This window comes from Narcine bancroftii, chromosome 7, assembly GCF_036971445.1.
Source record: "Narcine bancroftii isolate sNarBan1 chromosome 7, sNarBan1.hap1, whole genome shotgun sequence".
Taxonomy (NCBI): domain Eukaryota; kingdom Metazoa; phylum Chordata; class Chondrichthyes; order Torpediniformes; family Narcinidae; genus Narcine; species Narcine bancroftii.
This window is the reverse complement of record NC_091475.1, coordinates 43615379-43641597: the sequence shown is the minus strand read 5'-3', so window position 1 is coordinate 43641597 and position 26219 is coordinate 43615379. Positions and strand designations below refer to the sequence as shown.

At 39.4% G+C, this 26219-nt stretch overlaps 1 protein-coding gene across 16 annotated transcripts in view; it reads left to right on the top strand.

The window, feature by feature from the left end:
• Nucleotides 1-26219, top strand: part of reps2 (RALBP1 associated Eps domain containing 2) — a 185784-nt gene that overhangs the window by 23557 nt on the left and 136008 nt on the right. For 14 of the 16 annotated variants that reach the window (XR_011341795.1, XR_011341796.1, XM_069889869.1 and 11 more), the window contains exon 2: nucleotides 20016-20139. Coding sequence is in view for 14 of the 16 variants with exons in the window: in XM_069889869.1 (XP_069745970.1) it covers nucleotides 20016-20139 (124 nt within the window). In the remaining 2 variants the exon portion in view is untranslated. Of the gene's footprint in view, nucleotides 1-8143; nucleotides 8218-9009; nucleotides 9103-20015; nucleotides 20140-26219 lie in introns of those variants that run through there. The other 2 variants (XM_069889879.1, XM_069889877.1) reach the window with 2 other exon arrangements.

Genomic DNA, 26219 nt, shown 5'->3' with positions numbered 1-26219 from the left:
AACTTTAAGAACTTTAAACTTCTTTAACATTCATCCTTTTCAGATAGTCTTCCAACATTGTTTATTCATCTAAAATTCTACAAATTAATTCACACCTGTATTTCTGCTTGGACACAGAGATGATCCCCTGATCTAGGAGCTGGATCTTAGATGTAGTGTTCTTTTGGAGGTAAGAAACTTGGTGGGTGAGACAGTTGTCAAACAAAAGAAGAGCTTTGGGTTTTAGCTTTTGCTTAAGCAAATGAGTGCGGACAGCAGGGACAAAAGTTATGTAAAACCAATCCTCAAAGATGACACTGGTCATCCAAACATTGCTGCTATGCATGTACTTGAATGGTAATGACTTCATATTGATATGGTGGAAAGAGTGGGGCAAACTAAATTTGCCAATCATGAGTGGTTTTAACTTATGTGTTCCAGTCTTGTTAGCACAAAACAACATTGTTAACATGATCTTCTTTCTTTTCTTCTTTGGCTTGGCTTCGCGGACGAAGATTTATGGAGGGGTATGTCCACGTCTGCTGCAGGCTTGTTGGTGACTGACAAGTCCGATGTGAAACAGGCAGGCACGGTTGCAGCTGTTGCAAGGGAAAATTGGTTGGTTGGGGTTGGGTGTTGGGATTTTCCTCCTTTGTCTTTTGTCAGTGAGGTGGGCTCTGCGGTCTTCTTCAAAGGAGGTTGCAGCCCGCCGAACTGTGAGGCCCCAAGATGCATGGTTGGAGGCGATATCAGCCCACTGGCGGTGGTCAATATGGCAGACACCAAGAGATTTCTTTAAGCAGTCCTTGTACCTCTTCTTTGGTGCACCTCTGTCTCAGTGGCCAGTGGAGAGCTCGCCATATAACACGATCTTGGGAAGGTGATGGTCCTCCATTCTGGAGACGTGACCCACCCAGCACAGTTGGGTCTTCAGCAGCGTGGATTTGATGCTTGCGGATTCTGCCAGCTCAAGTACTTCGATGTTGTTGATGAGGTCATTCCAATGAACATGATCTTAGCATTGTTTGAACCCTCTCATCAATAGGCATCATCTTTGTAGCAGAGGCCTGTTTCATCACAGTTGTACACTTGTTCTTCGATGTAGACACCTTCTTATAAGAGAGGTTTTAGTTCTGCCTGGTATTCGCTGTCAGCGACACTGTCGACTGAGCAAATTTCTCCAGACACTGACGCTTGAGAAATCCCGTGACTGTGTTTAAACCAGTCGAGCCATCCATTGCTAGCTTTGAACAATGAAGTTTATCCATTGATCAGTTGGTCAAACTTCTCAGCTTGAGCTTTGAGAATAGGCCCAGAAATTGGAAGGCCTTCTGAGTGTGCTTGAACAAACAACTTGTACAGGGAGTAATTGAGGCTGATGTCTTTGGCTGTCTTCATGCTTTTGGGCTTTAGTCCCACCTCTTCTTCAACGTTCCAAAGTGACGTTCGTAACTTGTCTTCCTGAGATTTCCAGCTACAAACAAGTGCATAAAGCTTATCTTTCACTGAAAAAGATTTTCATCTTCTCACAGCCTGTTCAATTTTGATCTGAAAACAATTTCTGGAAAGAGGGGGGAAAAAATGTCCACTGGCTAATTGCATTATATCCAGGTTTGTGTTAAATCTGGGTGTGGGTGGGTGTGTGTGTGTGTAATGTGTATATGTTCAGGAAAGTTTTTTGATTCACAGTCCAATCTCACTTCTCCCAAGTTCACTGGTATCAGGCAATCAGAATTTTCACCAGAGTTTAGTAAAAAGGTAACCACTCAGGAAGGTCCTCGTTAGTTTCAGAGAGAGATTTGTTGCACATTGGACACACAAACTGATTTCCCATGAACAGTACTTCAATGTCTTGCCAAAGAAACTTGCCCCATTGTGGGTTTTCCAAATGATAACCTCTTCTTCCAGGTCACCACAGAGTTCCTCTTGTTTCCCTTATTTCAGGAGAAACACTCTTGCCAACCATTTCCTCTTCTAAAGACTACAAGGGTTTTTCTACAGGCTAAACTCAGAACTCACAACCTATCTTCAAAATGGGGTTTTCAACCAGCTTGGAATGTTGCAACCTCCAAAAGCCACTCCAAACAATCGTGTTTTTCCCTCTCCCTCTCCCTCTCCCTCTCCCTCTCCCTCTGCTTGCAAAACCACATGACCCCCAAGGCTCCAGATCCAATCTTTGAAAGATCTTAGCAGCCTCTTTAGCCCAGACTCCTCCATTTGCACCTGCTTTTGAAATTCTTTAGCAAAGCAGTCTCACTGTCTTTGCAAAGGTAGTGGTGCCTGAGTGTCCAGCTTGAGGAAAGCTCTTTCATTTTAAATGGGATCTCTTTTGTGAAGTGTTAATGCCTGTTTGTGATGACCTACACTAAACCCCCACATTCTATTAATATTTAATATAAAATATATTATAACCCGTAACAGTATATTGATGATTTAGATTATGGATTGAATAATTTTATGGATAAGTTTGCAGATGATACTAAGATAGGTGGTGGAGTAGGAAGTATTGCAGTGTTACGAGCCCAAAGGACCCCAAAACACAGCAGCAATAGGCTTCACCAAGACAAGTAATTACTTAAACAAAAATTGTTTTTAATTATCTTTAAATATGAAAACAGAATCAAACTTTAACTTATCTCTATTAACTTAACTAAACCCAACTTAACCCCCTTCTAATTCTAAGTGCACGTGTATGTGATGTGTGTGTAAATTTAAGAAAAGTTCTTTGCTTCACAGTTCAATCTCACTTCTCATTCTTCCAAGTTCTCTAGTTGCAGGCAATTCTTATACTGTGCACACAATTTAACATGTATAAAGTTCATCAGGCTTTGGTGCTCAAAAGGTAAATGTTTACCACTCAGGAAGGTTCTCGTAGGGTTTGCAAAGAGAGATTTGTTGTTCCAGGATTTCCACAACTGAGGTACCACCATTAGTCACTTCAATGTCCTGCTGATGAAACTTGCCCCATTGGGGTTCTCCAGATAATAACCTCCTTCTTTCAGGTCACCACAGAGCTCCTTTCTGTTTCCCTTCTTCCAAGAGAAACATCAGTCAGATAGCATTTCCAGCCATCCTCTGCTCTGGAGCTTTTCTGTTTCAGTTCCAACAAGCTTCTCCTGCTTGTTTCAGCTGTCTGTTCACAATCTCTCGCTCTCTCTCTCTCTAAAGGAGTCATTCTTCTTGATCAACCTGTGGTCTTTAGCTAAACAAAAACCCAGGAGTGACCTTTCTGTGTACGCTGTCAAAACCCTTGCAAAGAGCTTTTAACAGCCAGAGCATCTCCTGCTTGTTGCTGTAATGACATCATTTCAATTTAGCACCTACTTGTGCAATGCGCTTAGCATTCTCCATAGTTTCTGTAAAATCACTGAATAGGAATTCTTCAGTATATCTAATAAGATCTGTTTTAAAGTGTGTATATGCATGTAACCTCCTCTAATTTTACCAATTTATCTCCCAAATATTCCATTACAGCAGAAAGACTTGGACAGCTTTGGAGATGACACATGAGATATAATGTTGAGAAATGTACATTTGTACATTTTGGAAAAGGAAATAAGCAGGCAGATTATTATTTGGAGGGGGAGAAAATTCATAATTCAGAAGTGCAAAGGGACTTGGGGGTCTTTGTGCAGGATCTTCTAAAAGTTAACCACCAGGTTGGATCAGCTGTAAAGAAAGCAAATGTTATGTGGCATTCTTTTTAAGAGGAATACTGTATAAAAAAGAGGTGTTGATGAGCCTCTGGTGAGACCTCATTTGGAATACTGTGTGCAGTTAGAAAGGATATAATGATGTTGGGGAGAGTTCAAAGATTTACCAGGATGATTCCTGGAATGCCAGGGCTAACATGAAAAACATTTAGTGGTTCTTGGACTGTATTCATTGGAGTATAGAAGAATGAGAGGGGATCTCTTAGAAACATTTTAAATGTTGAAAGGATTGGCATAGTAGATATAAATAAGATGTTTCCCTTGGTAGGTGAATCCAGCACAAGAGGGTACAGTCTTAGAATTAGAATGTGCCCATTTAAAACAGAAGGCCATTTCATGTCAGACCTCTGCATGGAGCCAGCTACAAGAGCGGATTGAAAATTTAAAACTTGCCTTTTAGACTACGGCTCTAAAAGGCTTCTCCAGTGTCGCATTCATATCAAGAGGTGCCTTGTAGTGATCTCTGGAACTGATGGGGCAACTGGTGCCGTAGCGCTTCCCGTCATAAATTCGTGGCAGAGCAATGGCCATCTTCCCTATCCATAATCCCTCATGTAGCTGGAACCACTCTGTGTTTTACCATAACAGTTCCAGCTGTGTGATGGATTATGGGTAGGGAAGACAGCGATTGCTCTGCCAAGGTTTGAGGTGAAAGCCAAAGTGGCCCAGTGAGGCTGTTACAGCCCATACCGGCCACCCCTTGATGGCTCCCGCCGCCCCGACGGCTACTGCCTGCCGCCCCTGCCTTGAGGGGGTCATGGAGGGAGAGGGGTGAGTAGGGAGATGGGTCGCAGGCTGACGGTGTCTTCACCCTGCCGCTAAGCAGCCGCTTGCAGCAGCTTTACATTCAAGCCAGGCAGCAGAGCGCAGTGCTCTACCGATCATCCTTCCCTGAAAAGGGTTGGAATTGGCGCCTCGGAGCCGGCCATGACGCATGCAGAAAGGTCAGTCTCTAGGTGTAAGGGTAGAGAACCTCTTCCTTTACAGTTGGGCATTTTTCTTGCTTGATGAGGCTGGGGGGGGGGAAAGGCGACAGGGGAAAGAAGGGGAGTACAGAGTTTAACTGAAAGCAGAGAAGCTGATGTTAGTGCCATCCAGTTGGAGGGTGCCCAGACAGAAGATGAGGAATACGGCCTTGCTACCGACTAAAATTTGAATGAGTGTGGGTTGCACAGAAGCAAGGAGAATTTGTTTGCTACTTACCCACAACATTCTGCAATATTGCTGTGTATTTTAAGGATTTGTAAAGTTTTGCAACTTTTGCCAAATATGATGAGATCTTTTTATTTCTAACAACAGTGGGGGGTGGGGGGGAACTTTCCAACCATTTAAAAAAAAATTTTGAAGAATATTTGGTGTATATTAATTAAAGGGGTATTTTTAGGCTTAAAGTCATATTTATCTAACTTTATCTAAATATAACTGGTGGAGAAACATATTCTTGATAGTTAACAGTGCATCCAAACATTTTTTTGAAGTAAAGAGATAGATCTTTGCCTAGAGCACGAATGAGCTATCAACAAAATGCAGAACGACAGTGAATTTGTTTAAATGAAATGGCTGGTTACAGGAAAGTGTGCAAGAAAAGAAACTTGATAATTTGAGCTACTTTTTGTCATTGCAAAAAAAATGGCTGGCTCTTCTTTGATGCCAGTAATAGTCAATGACAAATTGATATCTATTTTAAAAATGGTCTTAATTTTGGGACATAGATATGTGCGCATCTTGTCTATCTGCTTTCATTAATATAAGTATCTAAGTCAGGTTTTGACATGCATATCAAACCTGTTTTCATTCTCTCTTTTGTCCAAATGCTTTTTCTTTTCCCCAGTTAATGTTCCATGCAGCTGGGTTTGCTGATCCTACAAGGTTTATTTTCACAGCTGTTTCACTTAAATCAAAGACACCTTTTTGTATAAGCTTGTCATGTTTGATTGTGTAGGTGTGTTTTTAAAAAAAAATTGAAACCACAGCTTCACGTTAGAGTTTTGATATACATGACCAGTACATCCAAAAATAAATCACAAACAATAAAATTAAGTGCACAGTCATCAGATTAATGCATTTTTCTTAGCTAAATCAATACACAGTAAAACCCCTAGTATCAGGCATCTATGGGTATTGGTAGATGCTGGATAAGCAAGTTTTCTGGTTGTTTGAGATTCACTCTTATAATGCCTATCTAATTTATCTTCATTGAGAATAAATAGTTTAAAATACAAAAATACAATAGTACTTACACTGAACAAACTTCACCTGCATGAATATATAAAGAATTTTACTTTATTTTCAGTCAAATTCTTTGAAAACATTTAACAGTTGCTACATCTGCAAAGTTCCTTCCCCTCCATGAAACTGGCCGAAAGACAGATAATAACTTGTGTATAATTAATCACCCTCCCCCAAGTTTACAGATAGTCTTATTTAAAGATAAAGACTCTTACTAAGCAGGGCTACGGATATACTTTAAAAGAGGCATCTCACAATCGGCTCTTCATCCTGGGTGACACCATTTTATTCAAACACAACTTTATTCAACTGCTGCTATGAGCAAAGCACAACGAAGGCACTCCTCTCACGCATATTTGCTCCCATCTTCACCAAAGATGTGTGTTACTTGAGAGAAAATTTCCTTTACAATGTTAAACTTCAAATTTTTTTTTTTCCTGGTTTTTTTTTTCCCTGATTGCTTGAATTTGAAGTAACAGGGGTTTTACTGTTCCAATTTATTGCTGGCATTTTAAAGGCTTTGAATATTGGAAAAAAAAGTATTTATTGCTTTGTGTAACTTCAGAAATACACTCATTTTAAACAAAAATAAATGGTTTGGGGAATGTTATCATCTGCTGGCTCCTTTCATTGGTTGTGTTACTTGCATTTTAACATTTAAACATCCTTGCACATAATGACTTAAAATAAAATGATGCAATCTCCTTTAAGTAAATGGATCAGTCTGGATTTAGATGTCATCTTTCAGCAAAGCAAAACAACCCAAGAGCCCAATTAACTCTTCTTTCTTCTTTGGCTTGGCTTCGCGGACGAAGATTTATGGAGGGGTAATGTTCACGTCAGCTGCAGGCTCGTTTGTGGCTGATGCCCGATGCGGGACAGGCAGACACGGTTGCAGCGGTTGCAAGGGAAAATTGGTTGGTTGGGGTTGGGTGTTGGGTTTTCCCTCCTTTGTCTTTTGTCAGTGAGGTGGGCTCTGCGGTCTTCTTCAAAGGAGGTTGCTGCCCGCCGAACTGTGAGGCGCCAAGATGCACGGTTTGAGGTGATATCAGCCCACTGGCGGTGGTCAATGTGGCAGGCACCAAGAGATTTCTTTAAGCAGTCCTTGTACCTCTTCTTTGGTGCACCTCTGTCACGGTGGCCAGTGGAGAGTTCACCATATAACACGATCTTGGAAAGGCGATGGTCCTCCATTCTGGAGACGTGACCTACCCAGCGCAGTTGGATCTTCAGCAGCGTGGATTCGATGCTGTCGGCCTCTGCCATCTCGAGTACTTCGATGTAAGGGATGAAGTCGCTCCAATGAATGTTGAGGATGGAGCGGAGACAACGCTGGTGGAAGCGTTCTAGGAGCCGTAGGTGATGCTGGTAGAGGACCCATGATTCGGAGCTGAACAGGAGTATGGGTATGACAACGGCTCTGTATATGCTAATCTTTGTGAGGTTTTTCAGTTGGTTGCTTTTCCAGACTCTTTTGTGTAGTCTTCCAAAGGCGCTATTTGCCTGTTGTCTATCTCGTTGTCGATCCTTGCATCCGATGAAATGGTGCAGCCAAGATACTTGTTAATTGAAAGCATAATGAACCCAAAGTACAACTTTTCATTTCAATCGAATAAAGCAATTCATCTAACTTTGATCACTGAAAAGTTTAGCATAAGAATGCAATTCTGCAATTGTTCATCTTCAGAACTAACTTTTTTCTAGTCTGTCCCAAATTCATGTGGTCAATGTTCTATGCCCACTGTGCCTTTTATTTTCTATCTTCCCAGGACATCATGGGTACAACCCTCCCCACCTTTGAGATAATCTACAGGGAATGCTGCCATCGGAGAGCAGCAGCAATCATCAAGGATCCACACCACCCAGCACATGCTATGTTCTCATCAGGAAAGAGGCATAGGTGCCACAAGACACACCACCAGTTTCAGGATCAGCTGCTCCCCCTCCCACCATCAGACTCCTCAAAAATAAATTCAATCAGGAACTTGTTTAAGGACTCTTTCACTTTATTGTTTTTTTTCTCTCTGTATTGCAGTCTGATTTACATTTCTTTATTTGTTTTCATGAGTATGTTGAGTCCATATTTTTTGTAATGCAAATAAGTGGTAATTCTGCCTCATCCACAGGAAAAAGGATCTCAGGGTTGTATGTGATGTCATGTATGTTCTCTGACAATCAATCTGAAAATTAACATGCAGGTCCAGCAAAGAATTGGGAAGGAAAACTTGAATGTTGCCTTTATAATAAAAGCATTTGAGTACAAGAGTAAAGAGTGAATCTGGAATCAATGGTACAGGTCAGTGATCCTATACAATGAAGAAAAATCTTGTTGTAAATTAAGTATAACGTGGGTTCACCAGGTTGATTTCTGGGATAAGAGTTTTTCCAAAGTGGAAAGATCAAGTGCACTGACCCTCTAAATTCTAGAGTTCAAGAACATGAGACATTTTGTTGAAATATACAATTTTTTAAAATGAAACTTGACAAGCCAGATATGGGATGGTGTTTCCCGGGCAAGGGTGTCTAGAACAAGCAGTTACTGTCTTAAAATAAATTCACCATTCATGTCAGATGGGATGGAATTTATTCACCCATAAGTTAATATTCATTAACTTTGGCATTCTCTGCTCTGTGTGGTTTATTCAAGACATTAACTTTTAGTTAATAAGGGAATTGGGAATTTTGGGTTTGTGCAGAAAAGTGGCAGTAAGTGAACCAGTTGCCATACTAGATAGCAGTACAGGCATAAGGGACCAAATGACAAACTGCTTGTATATATGTTCTTAAGGATCATGAGATTACTAATAGCCATCTTTTTTTATGCACAATTCTCTCAGTTCTGAAACATTTTCTATATTATTTATTCTTTACTCATATCTGTTTAATAATTCATCTATTTATTTATTTGTTTGTTTAAAGTTCTCCAGTAAATTTGCTTTTTTTTGTGTGTGTAGCTTTATTTCTTACTAATCAGAATACAGCTATTCAGTTGGTAATGCATTGTCACCCAGGAGTCAAACCTAAGTGCCATTATTACCTCACAATTAACAGGATTCTGATTCCCATTATCTGTAAATAATCTATAAGATGTAAATTGCAAATTATTAGATGCTGGAAATCTGAAATAATGGCAGAAAAAGAAACCTTGACAAACCAGGAAGAAACCAAATTAACAGAGCAGGTTGATAACTATTCAAGGATGATTATGGGGTGGGGGGGGGGGGTGGAGTGGAGTGGAGGTTGACAAATTTTTTTTAAAAAGGGCCCTCTATCTCAAATCTTTTTTTGATTCAAAGCATGTTTTGAAAGGGAGAAAAGATGGTACCAGAGGAAAGACCATCATTTGCAAATGGAGCTAGTTTTGCTGGGTCTTTGGCATTTTCGAGAAACACAGGTTCAGGATCCAAGTTCTTAACAAAGAAGATCAGGATTAGGATGTGGGTATGATGAGATGAGAAAGGTGACTCTATAATGTGGCAATTTGTTGGGAAGCCATTTGGCTCCTTCCTTTGCAGCTCTTTTTTCAAGTAAGCAAATGAAAAGCATTTATTCACACTTCAGACTTTGTGAATAATGAAAAAGTTTTAAGGCATCATGAAATAAGGAGGTATCGAGCCATTGACCTCTTGTAACAAGAGCACCTTTGTGTCTAGTTGAATAAGTATATAAGGTAATCTGATGTTAATGTTATGGAATATCAAGGAGAATTATTTAGACCTTCTCTTGAAGAAATTCATTGGCATTCCAATGACACCTATGCCATGTAATTCCATACCTGGGTCCAGGTTTTACTGGTCGCGGTCACTTTCTTTGTTATCTGAGGTGCAGGAAGTGTAATTAAAAACAAACCAGCAGCAAACAATGAGAAGCTGGAAGGACTCAGCGGGCATTCAGCATCCAGGGGTAGAAATAGTTACTCAACATTTCAGGTTGAACCCTTTATCAAGGCCTGCTGAGTCCCTCCATCATCATTATTTGTTCAAAATTCCAGTATCTGCAATCTTTACATTTCTACATTGTGTAATTAACATTGAACATCTCAATTTTTGAGCTTGATGAAGAAAATGTCTTTGAAGCAGCAGAAGAAAATTGGACAAATAGCCCTTCCTTGACAAGCTCCTTCAGCAGCCGAGATGACAAGCCTGAAATAACCACTTCTGGTTTTTTTTAAAGACAGTTGTGACATTTCAGAGTGTTCACCCTTTCTAACTTGACTCTCCTCAACTTTCAATGTACTTTGATATGGGTTCATTTGTTGACATATCGATCACCTGCTAAATTTATGATATGGACCTTCTGAAATTGGGTTCCGTTGCCATTTTTGCATCAAAACTGTAATGAGATCTGAGAATGAGGGACCTGCTGAATTGTTTATTGGTGAGAAGATGGTTCTTAATAACACTATCGAAGGCTGCTCCAGAGAGAGAACACAAATGCAGAACATTGGACTTGCCAAGTTTCCCATCTAATGGCAACAACCACAATGTGCATTACTCTTAATCTCATTAATGAGATTATCTCATTAATCTTGCCAAAATCCTAATGGAGTTGGGACTCTCTCACTCTCCATCAAATCTAGCACTTCTCTGCCAAATTGGGACATGTAGTCAGTCATATGTCCTGTCTTCTCACACACTCCTCAAAAACTTGCTTTTTAAGACAGCACCTAATGTTTTTACTTACTTTGTTTTTTAAAAAATGATACGCGAATTAAGAACTCTTCAAAAGAAAATGTTATAACTAACCTATGAATCTTAGTGCATGAAATGTTATTCTGCAGGATTAGGACCATTTTTTTGCACCCTGATGCCTCAAGTGTAATTGGATCCTTTTTTAGCTCCTTGTTTGTTTAAAGTCCTCCAGTAAATTTGCTTTTTTTTGTGTGTGTGTAGCTTTATTTCTTACTAATCAGAATACAGCTATTCAGTTGGTAATGCATTGTCACCCAGGAGTCAAACCTAAGTGCCATTATTACCTCACAATTGACAGGATTCTGATTTCCATTATCTGCAAATAATCTATAAGATGTAAATAGCAAATTATTAGATGCTTGAAATCTGAAATAATGGCAGAAAAAGTTTTGTTTCAGAAAATTTTCAATTCCGACTCCTATTTTGTTCTTCTTTCATGAAATGTGACAATCTGTTTATTTTTGGCTAGAGCCTGCCACATTTCTATACATATCACCACCAGTTCTGCCAACCAAAAATCCCTACAGGAAACTACTGCACATTTGTCATTTAATCCTACAAACAAAATTAATGTCAACTCAGTGATAATGGTGGATATGGAACAAATCCATCCCTTCAGTCAAAATCTGATTTGGCATATTCAGCACATTGCCATTAGGCTGTGAGGGTACTTTGTTCTATGTCTCAACTTTGTATGACAGTGACAATTGTGTGCTAATGGTAGGAATAGAGGCAAAAATTGATACCCATCCTGCCATCATCCATTCAAAGTTTTTGGCATGTCAACTGCACACATCCCAGATTAGTAATAGGGCTGAATTTTTTTTTTGTCATCTCCTGGTTGAATAACTTAGCAGACTCCTTCATTTTATTATCTTTCTAGCAGGATACAAGGTGATGCGTTGTTCTTCAATTTTTTTGCTACCTGCTCCTTGTTTGCCTGGAGACCTGAGCATTGAGGCGGGCCTGGTGTTGCTGTTCTGTTTCCCGCTGCCTGCCCCTTGCCTGTCTGGGGGCCTGAGCACTGAGAGGGGTGTGTCACTGCTGTTCTCTTTCCTGCTACCTGCTCCTTGCGTGTCTGGAAGCATCAACAGTGAAGCGAGACTCATGTTCCTCAGCGATGGTCCTCCATTCTGGAGACGTGACCCATCCAGCGCAGCTGGATCTTCAGCAGCGTGGACTCGATGCTGTCGACCTCTGCCATCTCGAGTACTTCGACGTTAGGGATGAAAGCGCTCCAATGGATGTTGAGGATGGAACGGAGACAACGCTGGTGGAAGCGTTCTAGGAGCCGTAGGTGGTGCCGGTAGGACCCATGATTCGGAGCCGAACAGGAGTGTGGGTATGACAACGGCTCTGTATACGCTTATCTTTGTGAGGTTTTTCAGTTGGTTGTTTTTCCAGACTCTTTTGTGTAGTCTTCCAAAGGCGCTATTTGCCTTGGCGAGTCTGTTGTCTATCTCATTGTCGATCCTTGCATCTGATGAAATGGTGCAGCCGAGATAGGTAAACTGGTTGACCGTTTTGAGTTTTGTGTGCCCGATGGAGATGTGGGGGGGCTGGTAGTCATGGTGGGGAGCTGGCTGATGGAGGACCTCAGTTTTCTTCAGGCTGACTTCCAGGCCAAACACTTTGGCAGTTTCCGCAAAGCAGGATGTCAAGCGCTGAAGAGCTGGCTCCAAGAAAAGTGCAGAGAACAAAACAAAGGACTCTACATCACCTTTGTTGACCTCACCAAAGCCTTCGACACCGTGAGCAGGAAAGGGCTTTGGCAAATACTAGAGCGCATCGGATGTCCCCCAAAGTTCCTCAACATGATTATCCAACTGCACGAAAACCAACAAGGTCGGGTCAGATACCGCAATGAGCTCTCTGAACCCTTCTCCATTAACAATGGCGTGAAGCAAGGCTGTGTTCTCGCACCAACCCTCTTTTCAATCTTCTTCAGCATGATGCTGAACCAAGCCATGAAAGACCCCAACAATGAAGACGCTGTTTACATCCGGTACCGCACGGATGGCAGTCTCTTCAATCTGAGGCACCTGCAAGCTCATATATATATGAATATTTATATATTATATATGCATATACACATATATATATATATATTAGATTAGTAAATAAAAGGGTTTTGAGCTGGGCATGCTTTTGCAAACTGGAAATCTCTCTGCTTGGGTCTCAATTCACCAGAGATCTCCCACATCCAACCCTTCATTATGTACCTGATCATCGCCCCTATTAATCTGGTTGAACCCCACAGTCCTTCTTGATTATGTGCCCAAGCAACTTTCTTTATTCCTTTACTACATTGTCCACTCCTCTGCGCCCTTTTCTTCCATTCACTTTCCATCTTATCCAGTATAGAAAATTATTTTGTAATGTATTGAGCTGGTGCATTATTACTCGTGCAGTTTGGAGACAATATTTTGGGTTTCCCCAGCTTGTCATTTCAAAGATCAAAGTTCAGATATATGTACATGACATGACATATAACCTTGGATTCTTTTCCATGCAGGTAAGGCAGAATTACCACTTCTTGATAGTGCATGAAGAGATCCACTTAATTATCCTATTCAAAATTGCCCTTTAAATAGCAATGCATCTCCCTTGTCTGATTCTCCATGATTTGCAGGTGATACAGTAAAGAAGCCTGTTATCAAAGTGAAGCTGTGTTTGAGCTGCCCTTCTCTTTAAATGGACCAGATCACTTTTGATCCAGCTTCAAAGTAATCCTTGTCTTGCCTTGATGTGATTGGTAATGAAAGGAAGCAGTGGGAAACATCTGGTTTCATTTCTTATTAATTTCTCAAGATGTGACATTTATTATTAAGTTTCCAAGCAAGTAAATTAATATACCAGGCCCTCAAGGAGACTTTGCTACCTGCATCCTTTCTGTCTCTGAGAGTTAAAGACAATATTCCTTCCCTGGGCCTTCTTTCAGCAGTACAAGTGTGCTGGAAGAAGTCAGCAGTGCTCAGCCAGTGGAGGTAGTCTACCATCACAATATCCAAAAGATTCCTTGCATCCATGAGCTTGGTGAGCATATGACAAGCAGGTGGCCAGAAAGGTACTGGCTCAGAGTGCAACTCTGCCAGTGTAGCTTGTCAGACAGTGCAGTCCAAAGGACAATAAAGTGGAAAGCAGGGGAGCTTAAACAATGAAACTAGTGAAAGAATGGGAGGGCAGGAAAGGTTACTATCCACTCCATCTCTACTTCAAACGGTTTCATCACTAACTTCAGAGTGAACCATGGCCTCATGCACTGCCAGACTGAGACCACTGGCAAATTGGAGGAACAACATCTCATCTTCCATCTGGGCACCCTCCAACCAGATTGCATTAACATTGACTTCTCCAGTTTTCATTTAAAGCCACTCCCTCTTCTTCCCCTTGTTGCCTTTCCTCCAGTGTGTGTTCTCATTCTCTCCCTCTCCCCCTTTCACAGAGCCAAAATCAATTCTCACTACACTTTTATCAAATTGACACCTTTTGTTGGTCTGGACTCTTCCTGTTGCCAGTCTGTTTTATTCTGACACCTTCCTGTTCTTTGCTTCTTCCTTGAAGAAGGGCTCAGGCCCAAAACATCGTTAATATATCTTTACCTCTTATGGATGCTGCGAGACTGGCTGAGTTCCTCCAGCATCTCTGCGTGTTTTCATCACTAACCTTTCCTGCTGCGGATGAAAGGTCATTGATGAGAAATTTGTTGATGGCACTGACATGCTATTTCCTGCACTTTCTCTTTTTACTTTCATGATTGTATCATCTTTTGAACTGAAATTCAAATAGGCTTGAATAGTGACAAAGGTCATTGGCCCCAGCCAGTTCATGCTCAAATTTATCCCTGACAGGAGCAAATAGCTACAACCATATTCTCGTGACCTTTTCCCATTTTTTTTTCATGTATTCAATTCCATCTTTGCTTCTGCCTTCATCATTAATCCTCAAGATGAATCCTATGCCAATGGAAATTGGGGTGTGAAGTTGTGATGGATGGGTTGTTGAGGGCAAAAGGCAGGAAGTGAGATGTGCTGATGATGTCCAGCAGTAAAAACACCAATGGAGGTTTGATAAAGAAATTAATACAGTTTTCTTCTGAAACCGCAAAAACCTATATCATGCAGGTGGGTGATTTGAAGTACTGGGAGAGCTCACTAATACAGAGTAAAGTTGAGACCAACTTTGTATCCATGACTACAAACCTCCCCAGACCATTCACCATTTTCCACCAAGAATATTTAATATTTTATTTTTGTGGAACAAGGAAGGTTTAATTCTTCTGAATAGGCATTTTGTGTACATCAAGTGTTCATACAAAAAATAAAGGTTGGCAGTATTCCAGTTGAGAAGATAACTTTAAATTTACAAAATAAATATCAATATTTTTGGAAAAATATGGAGCCCATACTTAGAATATGTTGGTTTGAAAATTTGAGGGACCCTCTGAAAGCCCATCCTGTTGGTAACCCCAAGCTCCATTAGTAGTATTGAGATTTTTTTTCCCACTATACATATATATATATATACATACACACACACACATTTTTTTGCAGTTTTATTGTCTATGTATTCATTGATATTGTTTTTAAATTTCTTAAATAAAATATAAAAAAATAAAGGTTGGGTTGTTTTTCTGTTTAATATGATTGAGAAAGATGAGAAGTTTCCTGAAAAAGACATTTCTGTATTCAGTGCATAACTTCAATTTGCGTATATAACCCCTGGTGTCTGGCACCTATGGGGATTGGTACATGCCAGATCAGTGAATTTTTCAGTTGCTTAAGATTACATGTTGTGTGATTGGCGAACTAACAGTGAGGTGTGCCAATTTTAAACCTGTATTTTTTTTTGGAGATTGCTTGAGGCCGATGCTTGCTTGAGTTCCGAATGACAGATTTTCCTGCATATTTGAACAAGAAGTCCTCCCATTCTCCTAAACCCCAAAGAATACAGACATGATCTATTTCCATTTTCTCTCATACAACAAACCAGCCATCCCAGAAATCAATTTGATATGGTTTTTCTGGGGCGCCTCTGGCAAGTTCATCCTTTCTGGTAAGAAGACTAAATTATACACAATACTTGGGTGCCATCTCATCAAGGTCCTGTGCAATCGCATGAAGATTACTCCTGAACTCAAATTTCCTTATGTTATTTGTGATCAGAATCACTTAATGCACTGACTTATTGGTATTTAGTAATAATACACAAATATCCATGGTCCCTTTAAATATGAACACTGCCCAGTCCCTTTCCTTTCAACATTTATTTAACTTTTCTATTACATGTTTCAAAGTGGAAACAACACATTTCTTTCCATATTGTCCTGCATTTGCCATGTTCTTATCCACTCATTTATTTATAGCCTCAAATATGGATGTGGAAGGGAATATGAAATTGGCCCTTTAGGAATAAGGTACCATCTTAATTTCTGATCTCAGTGATTCGTCCAGTCCACTGGAAATTTAGTGATCTGTTTAAAAAATAAATATTATGTAACTGATTTGTTCATCCCAATTTACTCTAAACTCCCTTCTGAAATCTAGTTTTAAATAGACTTAGCCTGACCCTTGACTGAAACAGGGATTCGGCAACATCTGAGATTGTCCGTGCTTTCATTCAATTCATGTGGTGGAAGGTCCTGTGCAAAAGAAACTAATATGAGTGAATTTAGTGAACAGTTGAATTGTTGCCAACTTGGTTTTCCTTCATCTGGGATCCCTGGTGCTTCAGAGAGGTTTGTGTCCAGACATCCCGTGTGAAAGATACTATTTTTCTTTTTGAAATATTTTTATTGAGTTTAACATATGAGATTACATACAGAGTTTCTGAGAAGAAAGCATCAAACTAATTATTTGTATACATTTAAGCACACAAAAAAGAAAAAACACAAATAGATGAAACTAAGTCGAGAATTCTTTAATAAAAACATAAGAAACAATCATTTGAATTGATCTGTAAGATGTATTTTTGAGTTATCCAGGAATAACAATTAAGGAAAAGCATCTCTTAAGTTTATTAATACTGAATCCTCTTGAATTTAATTCACCTTTGCAAGGAGTTACAGTCATGTTTATTGAAAACCGAACCCACAAGCTTCTTCCCAGACAACTAGATTAGCATTTTAACTAACCATTCAAAGAAGCTTTAAATTTTGCATTGTTAAACAGGTTGACAGGACTTACCAACGTAACAGAACCTGACAGAGCTGCGTTGCCATTCATAAACATTTTCCCCAGCAACCACAGCTGGCTACCATTTACAACTGCCAGCTAATGCAAAAGGTGTAGGTTTCACATACCAGTATCAGGCGCCAATGAAGTTCCCTGTTCTCTTACAACTTTAATCAAAAGTTTCATTTCCTTTGAGTCTCTTAAAGATTCAATTAATTCTCCAAACTAATGATTAGCATGTGATAATTAAAACTTAAACCACGTGTACACAGATGTTCAATATATATTAAAAGCAAACCCACTAGATATTACTTCAACTGTTTATAAGACATGAAACTTTAACAATATTAATTGTAAATATGGGTAACTGATTGACATCAATGATTTAAATTTCTTGAGAGGACTCAATAACATGTTAACAAGGAATTATAACAACATGTCTCAAACAAATTCAAAGAGATATGCCTCCCAAAAATGCCTTATATACTATACCATTTCTCTAAGATCTTTGAGTGAGATCGATATTGACTAAGGTGACCCTGTCTACTTGAACTTGATATGTCTCACTCCCACGAGCCTAATTTAATAAATCTGTGTTGAATGCTCTCTGGTTCTGCCGTGTATTTTTCTATCTTGACAGCACGGACTGACTATCACAAAGAGCTACCACACACAGGCTCGGCAGCGAAACAAAAAGCTGTGTTGGCTTTATGATGGACATTGTGATAGCTGATAAAAGAGAAAAAGCCTCACGTTTGTGGAATTCCTTCCACACTTAGTGGGGCTCAAAGGGAAGACAGATTTTTTAATATATATATAATGAGGTCATAATCTAAAAGTAAGAAATAATTTGAACACAACCATTTACCTCCACAGTGTTTAGGAAATCTATTTCCAAAAAAATGACTGGGAATGAAAGATAGTGGACCAGAATCAGGGTAACTCCATGGCTCCCGAAATACATCATTTGTGTATTAAGATGATAAGAGAAAAAGCATCATGTTTGTAGAATTACAACCATAGTGCTTCATACTAGTCAACTTTCTACAATATTGCTTCACTCACAGCAGCTCCAGTAGCGTGGGAGATCTCAGTAGAGAACATACAGGTTGATAAAATTGATGGAATTAGTCAACGTGATTGTATGGAAGTCTGCATGTTCTGAAGATGTGCTGTCAAAAGTATGGTGATTGGACCAACTGTTGATGAGTGCTGGAAATGTGGAAAAGATTGAAATCTATTTTGATGATTGTGGGTGTAAGAGTTGCAGGATCAGCGAGTTGGTGCAATAATTACTAGTCTGTTAGAAGCAATCCATGAAATAACAAAGGCTTATGTGAGGAATAAAGGAGGATAAAAGTGTCTGAGAGCGGCATCTCATTATTGTCTTGCTGAGTAGTACAATTATGAACAATGTTGTGTTAGAAGTATCTGCAGGAGAGTACAAGTACATTAATGTACTCGTCCTTTAAAACAATAAGAAGCCTGTCACCCCTGCGCTTTCCTCTTGTATTACAACAATTGAAGCAATGCAGGGTATCCAGGTACCTGCAAGCCCTAGAAGTGGAAGCTATAGTTAAATAAGATGATGTATTATTCCTGGAACTTGACTTGGGTGGGGGAGGGGGGGTCGATTTTTGTTTCATGTGACTCAAACATGGTGTTCACCATAGAGCAATTATATGCTTTCTAATATCATTTCCAGCAGTCCAGAAAGGAATCCAGGTTTGGGGAATTTTCTGCTGGCAGAATGGATGGTTACTTCGATGATCCTGGCCTCAGAGAGGTGACCAGCCATTTTTGTGTATCCACTTTTGATGATGTATGTACAAAAAATGGCTGGTGCCTGAGAAGTTCTGCAGCTAGTTGGATTGATTTGAAACTTATTTTCCTTGATTTTTCAGAGGTAAAATGCAGGATTCTGTTGACACCGTAGTTCAGTGAAAAAAACACACAAATGCTGGAGAAACTCAGCAGGTCAAACAGTGCCTTTATGTAGTAAAGGTGAAGGGCTCACGCCGAAAACATTGGTGATGTATCTTTACCTTTGCTACATAAAGGCACTGTTTGATCTGCTGAGTTTCTCCAGCATTTGTTTGCTTTTTTCCTTGATTTTTCAATTTATCAGGGCCGCGGTGGTCCAAAGGGCCTATTTCTGTAATCTTTTATCTATGTCACTCTATTGCCCAAGGACCTCTATGTGTACTCTTTTGTCTCTGTTACTCTATTTCCCAAGAGAAAAGTAACATAAGAAATTTTCAGTAATCAGAAAGTACCAGCTATTTCTTTATGCCGATAGTCTTTGCATCACTGGAATAGTGAGCAGTGGAAAGTTTTGGCTAGAAGATGATTGAATGTAAATAACCTACCTATTCTCTTTGGGATTGGTCCCATGAAGTATTATTTCACGGCCTAATTAAAGCTGTATTGAATTATATCGGAGTAAAATACAAAATGCAAAGATATAATGCACTCTACAGAATTCAAAATGGAGTTTTAAATTTAAGAAAAGGTTTGAAATAAAAGACTTCAATTGTCCATAGAGTGGCAATTCAATTTTATGTAGAATGCATGTGAGTTAGAGGCCCATCAGGTTGTGTTTCTATGGTCAGATATTGCATTTTCCTACTTCATCTGAAACAAAGAGTACCCGAGAAATCCAATTCATAGCATGATCAACAGCAGATCTTTTATTATTCAAGTTGGGGAATATTTTCTTTTACAAAAATCTTCCCTGTTTTGGAATACATTTTTCAATCAGAAAGAAGATAACAACCTTACTCTTCCATGGACAGTTCTCATGGAAGCATTCCATGTAGTTTTTATTCATGCTATTTGACACATAATCAGTCCACCCTTTTTGTTTTCAGGGCTGGTTTTAGGAGACATGGTTATGATGTGACTGTTTTTTTTATGTTATTGTGGATTCATGACCTCTGCAGGAATTGGTTGCAAGAATGTATAAAATGAGAAAACGTGAATATGAAATGTGAGCTGTTTTCAGAATAAAATATATAGAATAAGAAAATGTTGAACTTAAAAGTATGAAACATTGAATTAATACTCCAGCATTCTCATGCACTTTTAAAATTTATTTCCTGCTACATCTCTGTTTAAGATGAATGGAAATGCAAATCAAAATGTTATTTGCATAATTTTGTAAAACTCTTTTGTGTGTGGAGTTCTCTTGCATAGCATTTCTTTTTTAATGTAATCTTTGGTCCTCTCAGATCATGAGCCTGTGTGGTGCAAAGAAATTGGGTTATTTTGGTCGTGGCCAGTTTTACATTGCACTGAAACTAATCACTGCAGCTCAGTCTGGCCTTCCAATCCACCTGGAAAGCATTAACCGTGGTAAGTAACAAAGCTGCTTTTAATATTTGTACAACTGTTGTAAACGTTAAAACAAACTAATAGATATGTTGAAAATAAATGAACAGCTTTGCTTTTGAAAATATGCTAATAAGGTAGCAAATTAGGAAATAACATATCTTCATAATCCTCTCTGTTAATGTCCATGTGCAACCCGAAACTTAAGCCATGTTGCTGAAAAATGTAGGTCACAAGCTATTTGGGAAAATGTCGGTGACTTTTGAATTTACAAAATGCTCTTGTAAAAACCATTAATTGAGTGATCAATGTCTAAAACATAATACAAATTAATGTTTCTATTTCTGGAACTATTTGATTAAAATTTCCTTTAAACTCCATGCTTAAAGATGTCCAAGAAACATTTTTATAAATATTTATTTAGTTGGATTATCCTTAATAAAGAAGAGTTGTGGACTATTTGTTTGCAGTTTCTGCAAAGTTTCTGTGGTAGTCGTTTGTCTTACTAAATCAATTTCACACATCAATACTCAAAAATGAAATGTTGCTGCAAATATTAGAAATCTGATATAGAAGCATAACATTCTGTGCATGTTCAATGAATCAGGTAATGTCTGAAAAAAGAAAATAAGTTGACACTTCAAGTACTTCAAAATTCATCAGAACTGGGGAAGATTTTTTTAGGAATAATCTGTTGGTCACAGCACACAAGATGTTAAAAAGCACGTTTCATTGTAAATCTAATTGCAAAATTTTGAGATTGTGTTGACCAAGAATATAAGCATTAGTGGAATTATATTCATCCAATAATCTATTGATGGAAAGCTTATGTTCAAAATATGGTAATAACTAAGAAATAATACAATGTACAAAAGTAAATTGTATTATTCTACACAGTCACTCATTAGACAGCATTATCCCCATGCCCAAATTTATCACTAAATGCTTATCTAGTGTTACTTTATCAATCCAGCTACAAAATGAACCTTTATTTTGTGATAAAATGTTCCACAGAACTCTGGGCAAATGAATTGGCTTTCCATCCTTTTTGTTGTTATCATTTATATCGAAAGTATCTAGTTTTGCTCTTTTAAACCATAAGACCCTTTGTGTTCCTTGTCAAAAAATAAAATAGAGTGGAAATCTGAACTAAAAACAGAAATTCTGTTTGGATGAAAGATAATTAATCTGAGATTTAACTCTTGCTCCCTTTCCACAGTTGCATTTGATCCACTCAGTATTTTCAGCATTTTCTGTCCTTACTTCATCACCCTCCAAAGACTTGGATAGCTCTCAGTACATTACATAATCCTCACCTTGTTTTCATTGTATCACAAGATTTTAAAATGCAAGTTCATGCATAAATATTCTGCAACGGAAAATAAACAATCTGTGTTCTGATCCTTATTGGTGTCATTAAATGCTTTTATTGCAAAGGCATAGAGTTCACAGTGATCTAAGCTTTCTAGAGATTTTCCCCCCAAATTACTGGGATAAAGGTTGCCATGGAAGTATTAACAAAAATGCTAGCTTCTCAATTATTATAATTAATCTTAATAATTAAAGGTTTATGTCACGACTTTGTGCGTGTCAGGTTTGTAGTTGTATTGCTTAGAAAAGATGTTGCCAGTGCATTACTATTATCTCCAAGTTATATTTAATTATTTTGGAAGGAAATCTGTCTTGGTCTTCTATTTCCTCTTGTGTTGCAAATGCCAATAATGTGCTTCGCTATATTTCATTGACTACCTCAACACCATTTTTCTGTACAATTCTCATATACATGATTCTCTAATAACTTGATATCAATTCCTCCTCCACCATCCTCCAGGTTAGTCACTTCCAAAGATGCACCATCTTTTTATGTGTAAATGGCCCAACTTTTATGTTGAAACTGTGAATCCTGATTCTAGACTGCTCATTTAGGGTAAACATCCTTTGAAGAGAGTCCCAGCCTATCTAATGTTTGACCACATAACTGGAGACTATCAGCTACATTCCTGTTTGCAAAGGGAAAAGTTTAATGCTTTTGATCTAAAGTTTATTTAAGACTAGCAGGATAGTTGCCCGGGAAATAAAACATTCAATTGTTGACTACATGGTTGAAACAAAATACCCAAAAAACTTCATCGTAATTCTGAATAATATAATTTTCCCAAACACATTTATATTCTTTGTAACAGAGATACACAGTTCAAACAAAGATGATATCTGGCAAAACAAACAATTCTCAGCAAAGGGCTTCATAATAAACAATATTCTTATTTTTTTTACACCTAGAGCAATTACATAAATACTGTTTGGGCTTCCAACACTGAACATCCAACACCTTGTTTGGACAGAGGCCTGAGCAGAGGCAGGGCTGAAGTTGCTGTTCTGTTTCCCGCTGCCTGCCCCTTGCCTGTCTGGAGGGCTGAATACTGATATGGGCGTATCACTGCCATTCTGTTTCCTGCTGCCTGTTTCTTGCATGTCTAGAAGCATCAAGAGTGAGGCGAGACTGATGTTCCTCTGCTGTCTTTTGCTTTCTCCTTTATCTATGTGGGCCCATATTGAACTGAGTTTGGCCATTTGTTTTTATTCTGGATGTACATTGATGTACAGCACTGTAACTAATTGATGCGTTGCTGGTGCAAGTTCCAAAAAAAATGAATTTTATATGAGCTTCAAGGTTAAATTCAATGTGGTCATGACATCCAGCATCAAATGTTACCCCTACTGAACCTCCTTGGACAGTACTGGAATACTCCATATTGATTTGGATGGACTACTGTTACAGTATATTGATATGTTTTTGGGAGATAAATTGGGGCAGGTTTGTTAGTGTAGGTCACATACAAACACTTTAAAACAGATCTTATTTAAAATACTGGAGCTCTGCTAATGCTAGACATATCGGGGCCTCAGAGCCTTTGCAAAAGCTTTGGAGAGTGCCCAAGAGACTTCACTGATGGATTGTTGCTTACAAAAAGGCAACAGATGAAAGAACTTGTCGGAGCCGCATTCTGTCTGGAGTGGAACTTGCTGTTCTAAGAGGGTCTTTGCAAGCAGAGAGAGTAAAACAGGCTGTGTGTGTGTGTGTGTGTGTTCTACAGTTTTACAGTCAGCAGCAGGGACTGGAACAGGAAAAGCTGGCAAGCTTGTGGAAAACTTCATTTGGAAAACAGGTTGTGAGTGCTTAGTTCAGCCTGGTCAAATCCCTTGTGGTTCATGCAAGAGGAGAGGACTGGCTGTCTATTTTTTCACTTGGAATAAGAGAAAGAAATTGAACTCTGGTGACCTGAAAGAAAGAGGTTATCATATGGAGAATCCTGAGGGGGCGTTTCTTTGGCAAGACACTGAAATGGCTGATTTAAAAAAGGAATCAGTTGTGGGTGACAGTGTACAACAAATCTCTCTCTGAAAAATGACAAGAACCTTCCTGAGTGGTAACCATTTACCTTTCAAGCACCCAAAGCCTGGTGAACTTTATAAATGTTAAATTCTATGCACAGTATAAGAATTGCCTGCAACCAGTGAACCTGGAGGAATGAGAAGTGAGATTAGACTGAACCAAATAACTTTTCTGAACTTACACACATTACATACATGTGCACTTAGAATTAGAAGGGAGTTAAGTTAATAGTGATAAGTTAAAGTGTGATTCTATTTGCATGTTTAAAGATAATTAAAAGCAACTTTTGTTTAAGTAGCCATTTGCCTTGGTGAATATCTATTGCTGCTGGGTTTTGGGGTCCTCTGGGCTCGTAACACAACAGACAAACATGTATGCACAAATATATATTGGATTAATCTTGTGTGACAAACACCACCAACTCCTTATTGGGTGCAGTCTTTCTACCTTCCACAAGGCATAAATTGTAGACTATGCTCTTTTTTCTGAAAGGTCTCTTCATAGCAACTGAACAGGAATGTCTGCAGACACTGTGATGGTAGTGCAATAAAGAAAGTGCTGGACAAACAATAGACAATAGGAGCTGGAGTAGGCCATTTGGCCCATCAGGCCAGCACCGCCATTTTAGATCATGGCTGATCATTACCATCAGTACCCCTTTCCAGCCTTATCCCCATAACCCTTAACTCCGTTACCCACAAGAGTCTTATCTAACTCTCTTTTGAACATAGTCAGCGAATCCGCCTCTTCCACCCTCTGTGGCAGAGCATTCCACAGATTCACACTTCTCTGGGTAAAAAAATGCTTTCTCATCTCCGTCCTAAAGGGCCTACCCTGTATTCTTAAACTATGCCCTCTAGTCCTCATCTCCCCCATCATTGGGAACAAGTAATCAGACTTCACCTTGTCTATCCCCCTGATGATTTTGTATACCTCAATCATGTCCCCCCTCATCCTTCTAAACTCCAATGGATACAAGTCCAGTTTTTCTAGCCTTGCTGCATATGACAAGCCTGCCTTCCCTGGAACTAACCTTGTAAATCTGTGCTGCACACCCTCTATAGCTAGTATGTCCTTCCTCAAGTTTGGAGACCAGAACTGGACGCAATACTCCAGGTGGGGTCTCACCAGGGCCCTGTATAACTGCAGAAGGGCGTCTCTGTTCCTATACTCCAATCCCCTCTTTATGAAAGCCAACATTCCATTTGCCTTCTTCACAGCTTTCTGAACCTGCATGCTAGCCTTCAGTGACCGGTGAACAAGTACACCCAGATCCATTTGCACTTCCCCACTCCCTAGCTTGTCTCCATTTAAATAATACTCAGCTTTCCTATTACTTCCCCCAAAATGAATAACCTCACATTTGTTCACATTGAAATTCATCTTCCATTTAGCCGCCCACTCCTCCAGCCTGTCCAAGTCCCTCTGCATTTTCCTTACATCCTCCTCACACCCCACACCGCCACCCAGTTTAGTGTCATCTGCAAATTTGCTCATGTTATTTATAATCCCCTCATCGAAATCATTAACATAAATTACAAACAACTGAGGACCCAACACCGATCCCTGAGGCACTCCACTCGTCACATCCTGCCATTCTGAAAAAGACCCATTTACTCCAACCCTTTGTTTCCTATCTCTTAACCAATTCTCTTAACTCAGCATGTCACACAGCATTTTTAGGAAGCAAAGGGATATAACCAATGTTTTGGGCCTAAGGCTTTCATCATGGTATGAGCAAAAAAACAGGTGAGGGGAAGAGGAACATGAAGAGAACAGACCAACAGGAAAGATGTCAGAGGTAGACATAGGTGAGAGCGCAGAAGAGAAAAAATCTGAGATGATAGGGGGATGGGTAGCTCTCTGAATAGAGAAGGAGGGCAGTGGGAGCTGGAGGAAAGAAGACAGAGGCATAGAGAAACGGGAGAAGCCTAATGGAAACTGGCTCTCTGAATGGAGAAGGAAAAGGTGGGAGATCATTTCATTCGCACATTTGCTCTGTCCGCTGCAATAACAGGAACTTCCCAGTGGCCAACCATTTTAATTCCACCCTCCATTCCCACACCAACATGTCTGTCCATGGCTTTGTGCACCGAGGCTACTCAGAAATTGGAGGAACAGCACCTAATATTCTGTCTGGGCACTCCAACCAGATGGCATTAACATTGACTTTTTCAGTCTCCGTTATCCCGGACTTAAACGTTTGTGCATATTGACATGAAATTTGAGCTTTTGAAAAGCATGGCATTTGACAAGTTGCCAGGACGAGACAAGATTTACCCAAGGCTGCTGTGGGAAGCATGGGAGATTGCTGAGCCACTGGCAATGATCTTTGCATCAACACTAAGGCCAGGAAAAGCACTGAAGAGTTGGAAATGTTGTTCCCCATTTCAAAAAAGTGAGTAGAGATAACTCAAGAAAATTATAAATCAGTGAATCTTACTTCAGTGGTGGACAAGCAGTTGAAGAAGATCCAGAGAGAGACAGGAGTTACACTTTAGAGAGACATAATCTGATTAGGGATAGTCAGCATGGTGTCATCGGGGGAGATAGTGACTCACAAGCCTGATTCAGTTGTTTGAGGATGTAACAAAGCACATTCTTGAAGGTAAAGTAGTGTATGTTGTGTATATTGATTTCAGTAAGGCATTTGATAAGGTTCCCCATGCAGAACTCTTCAAAAAGGTATGGAATCCAAGGAGGCCTTGTT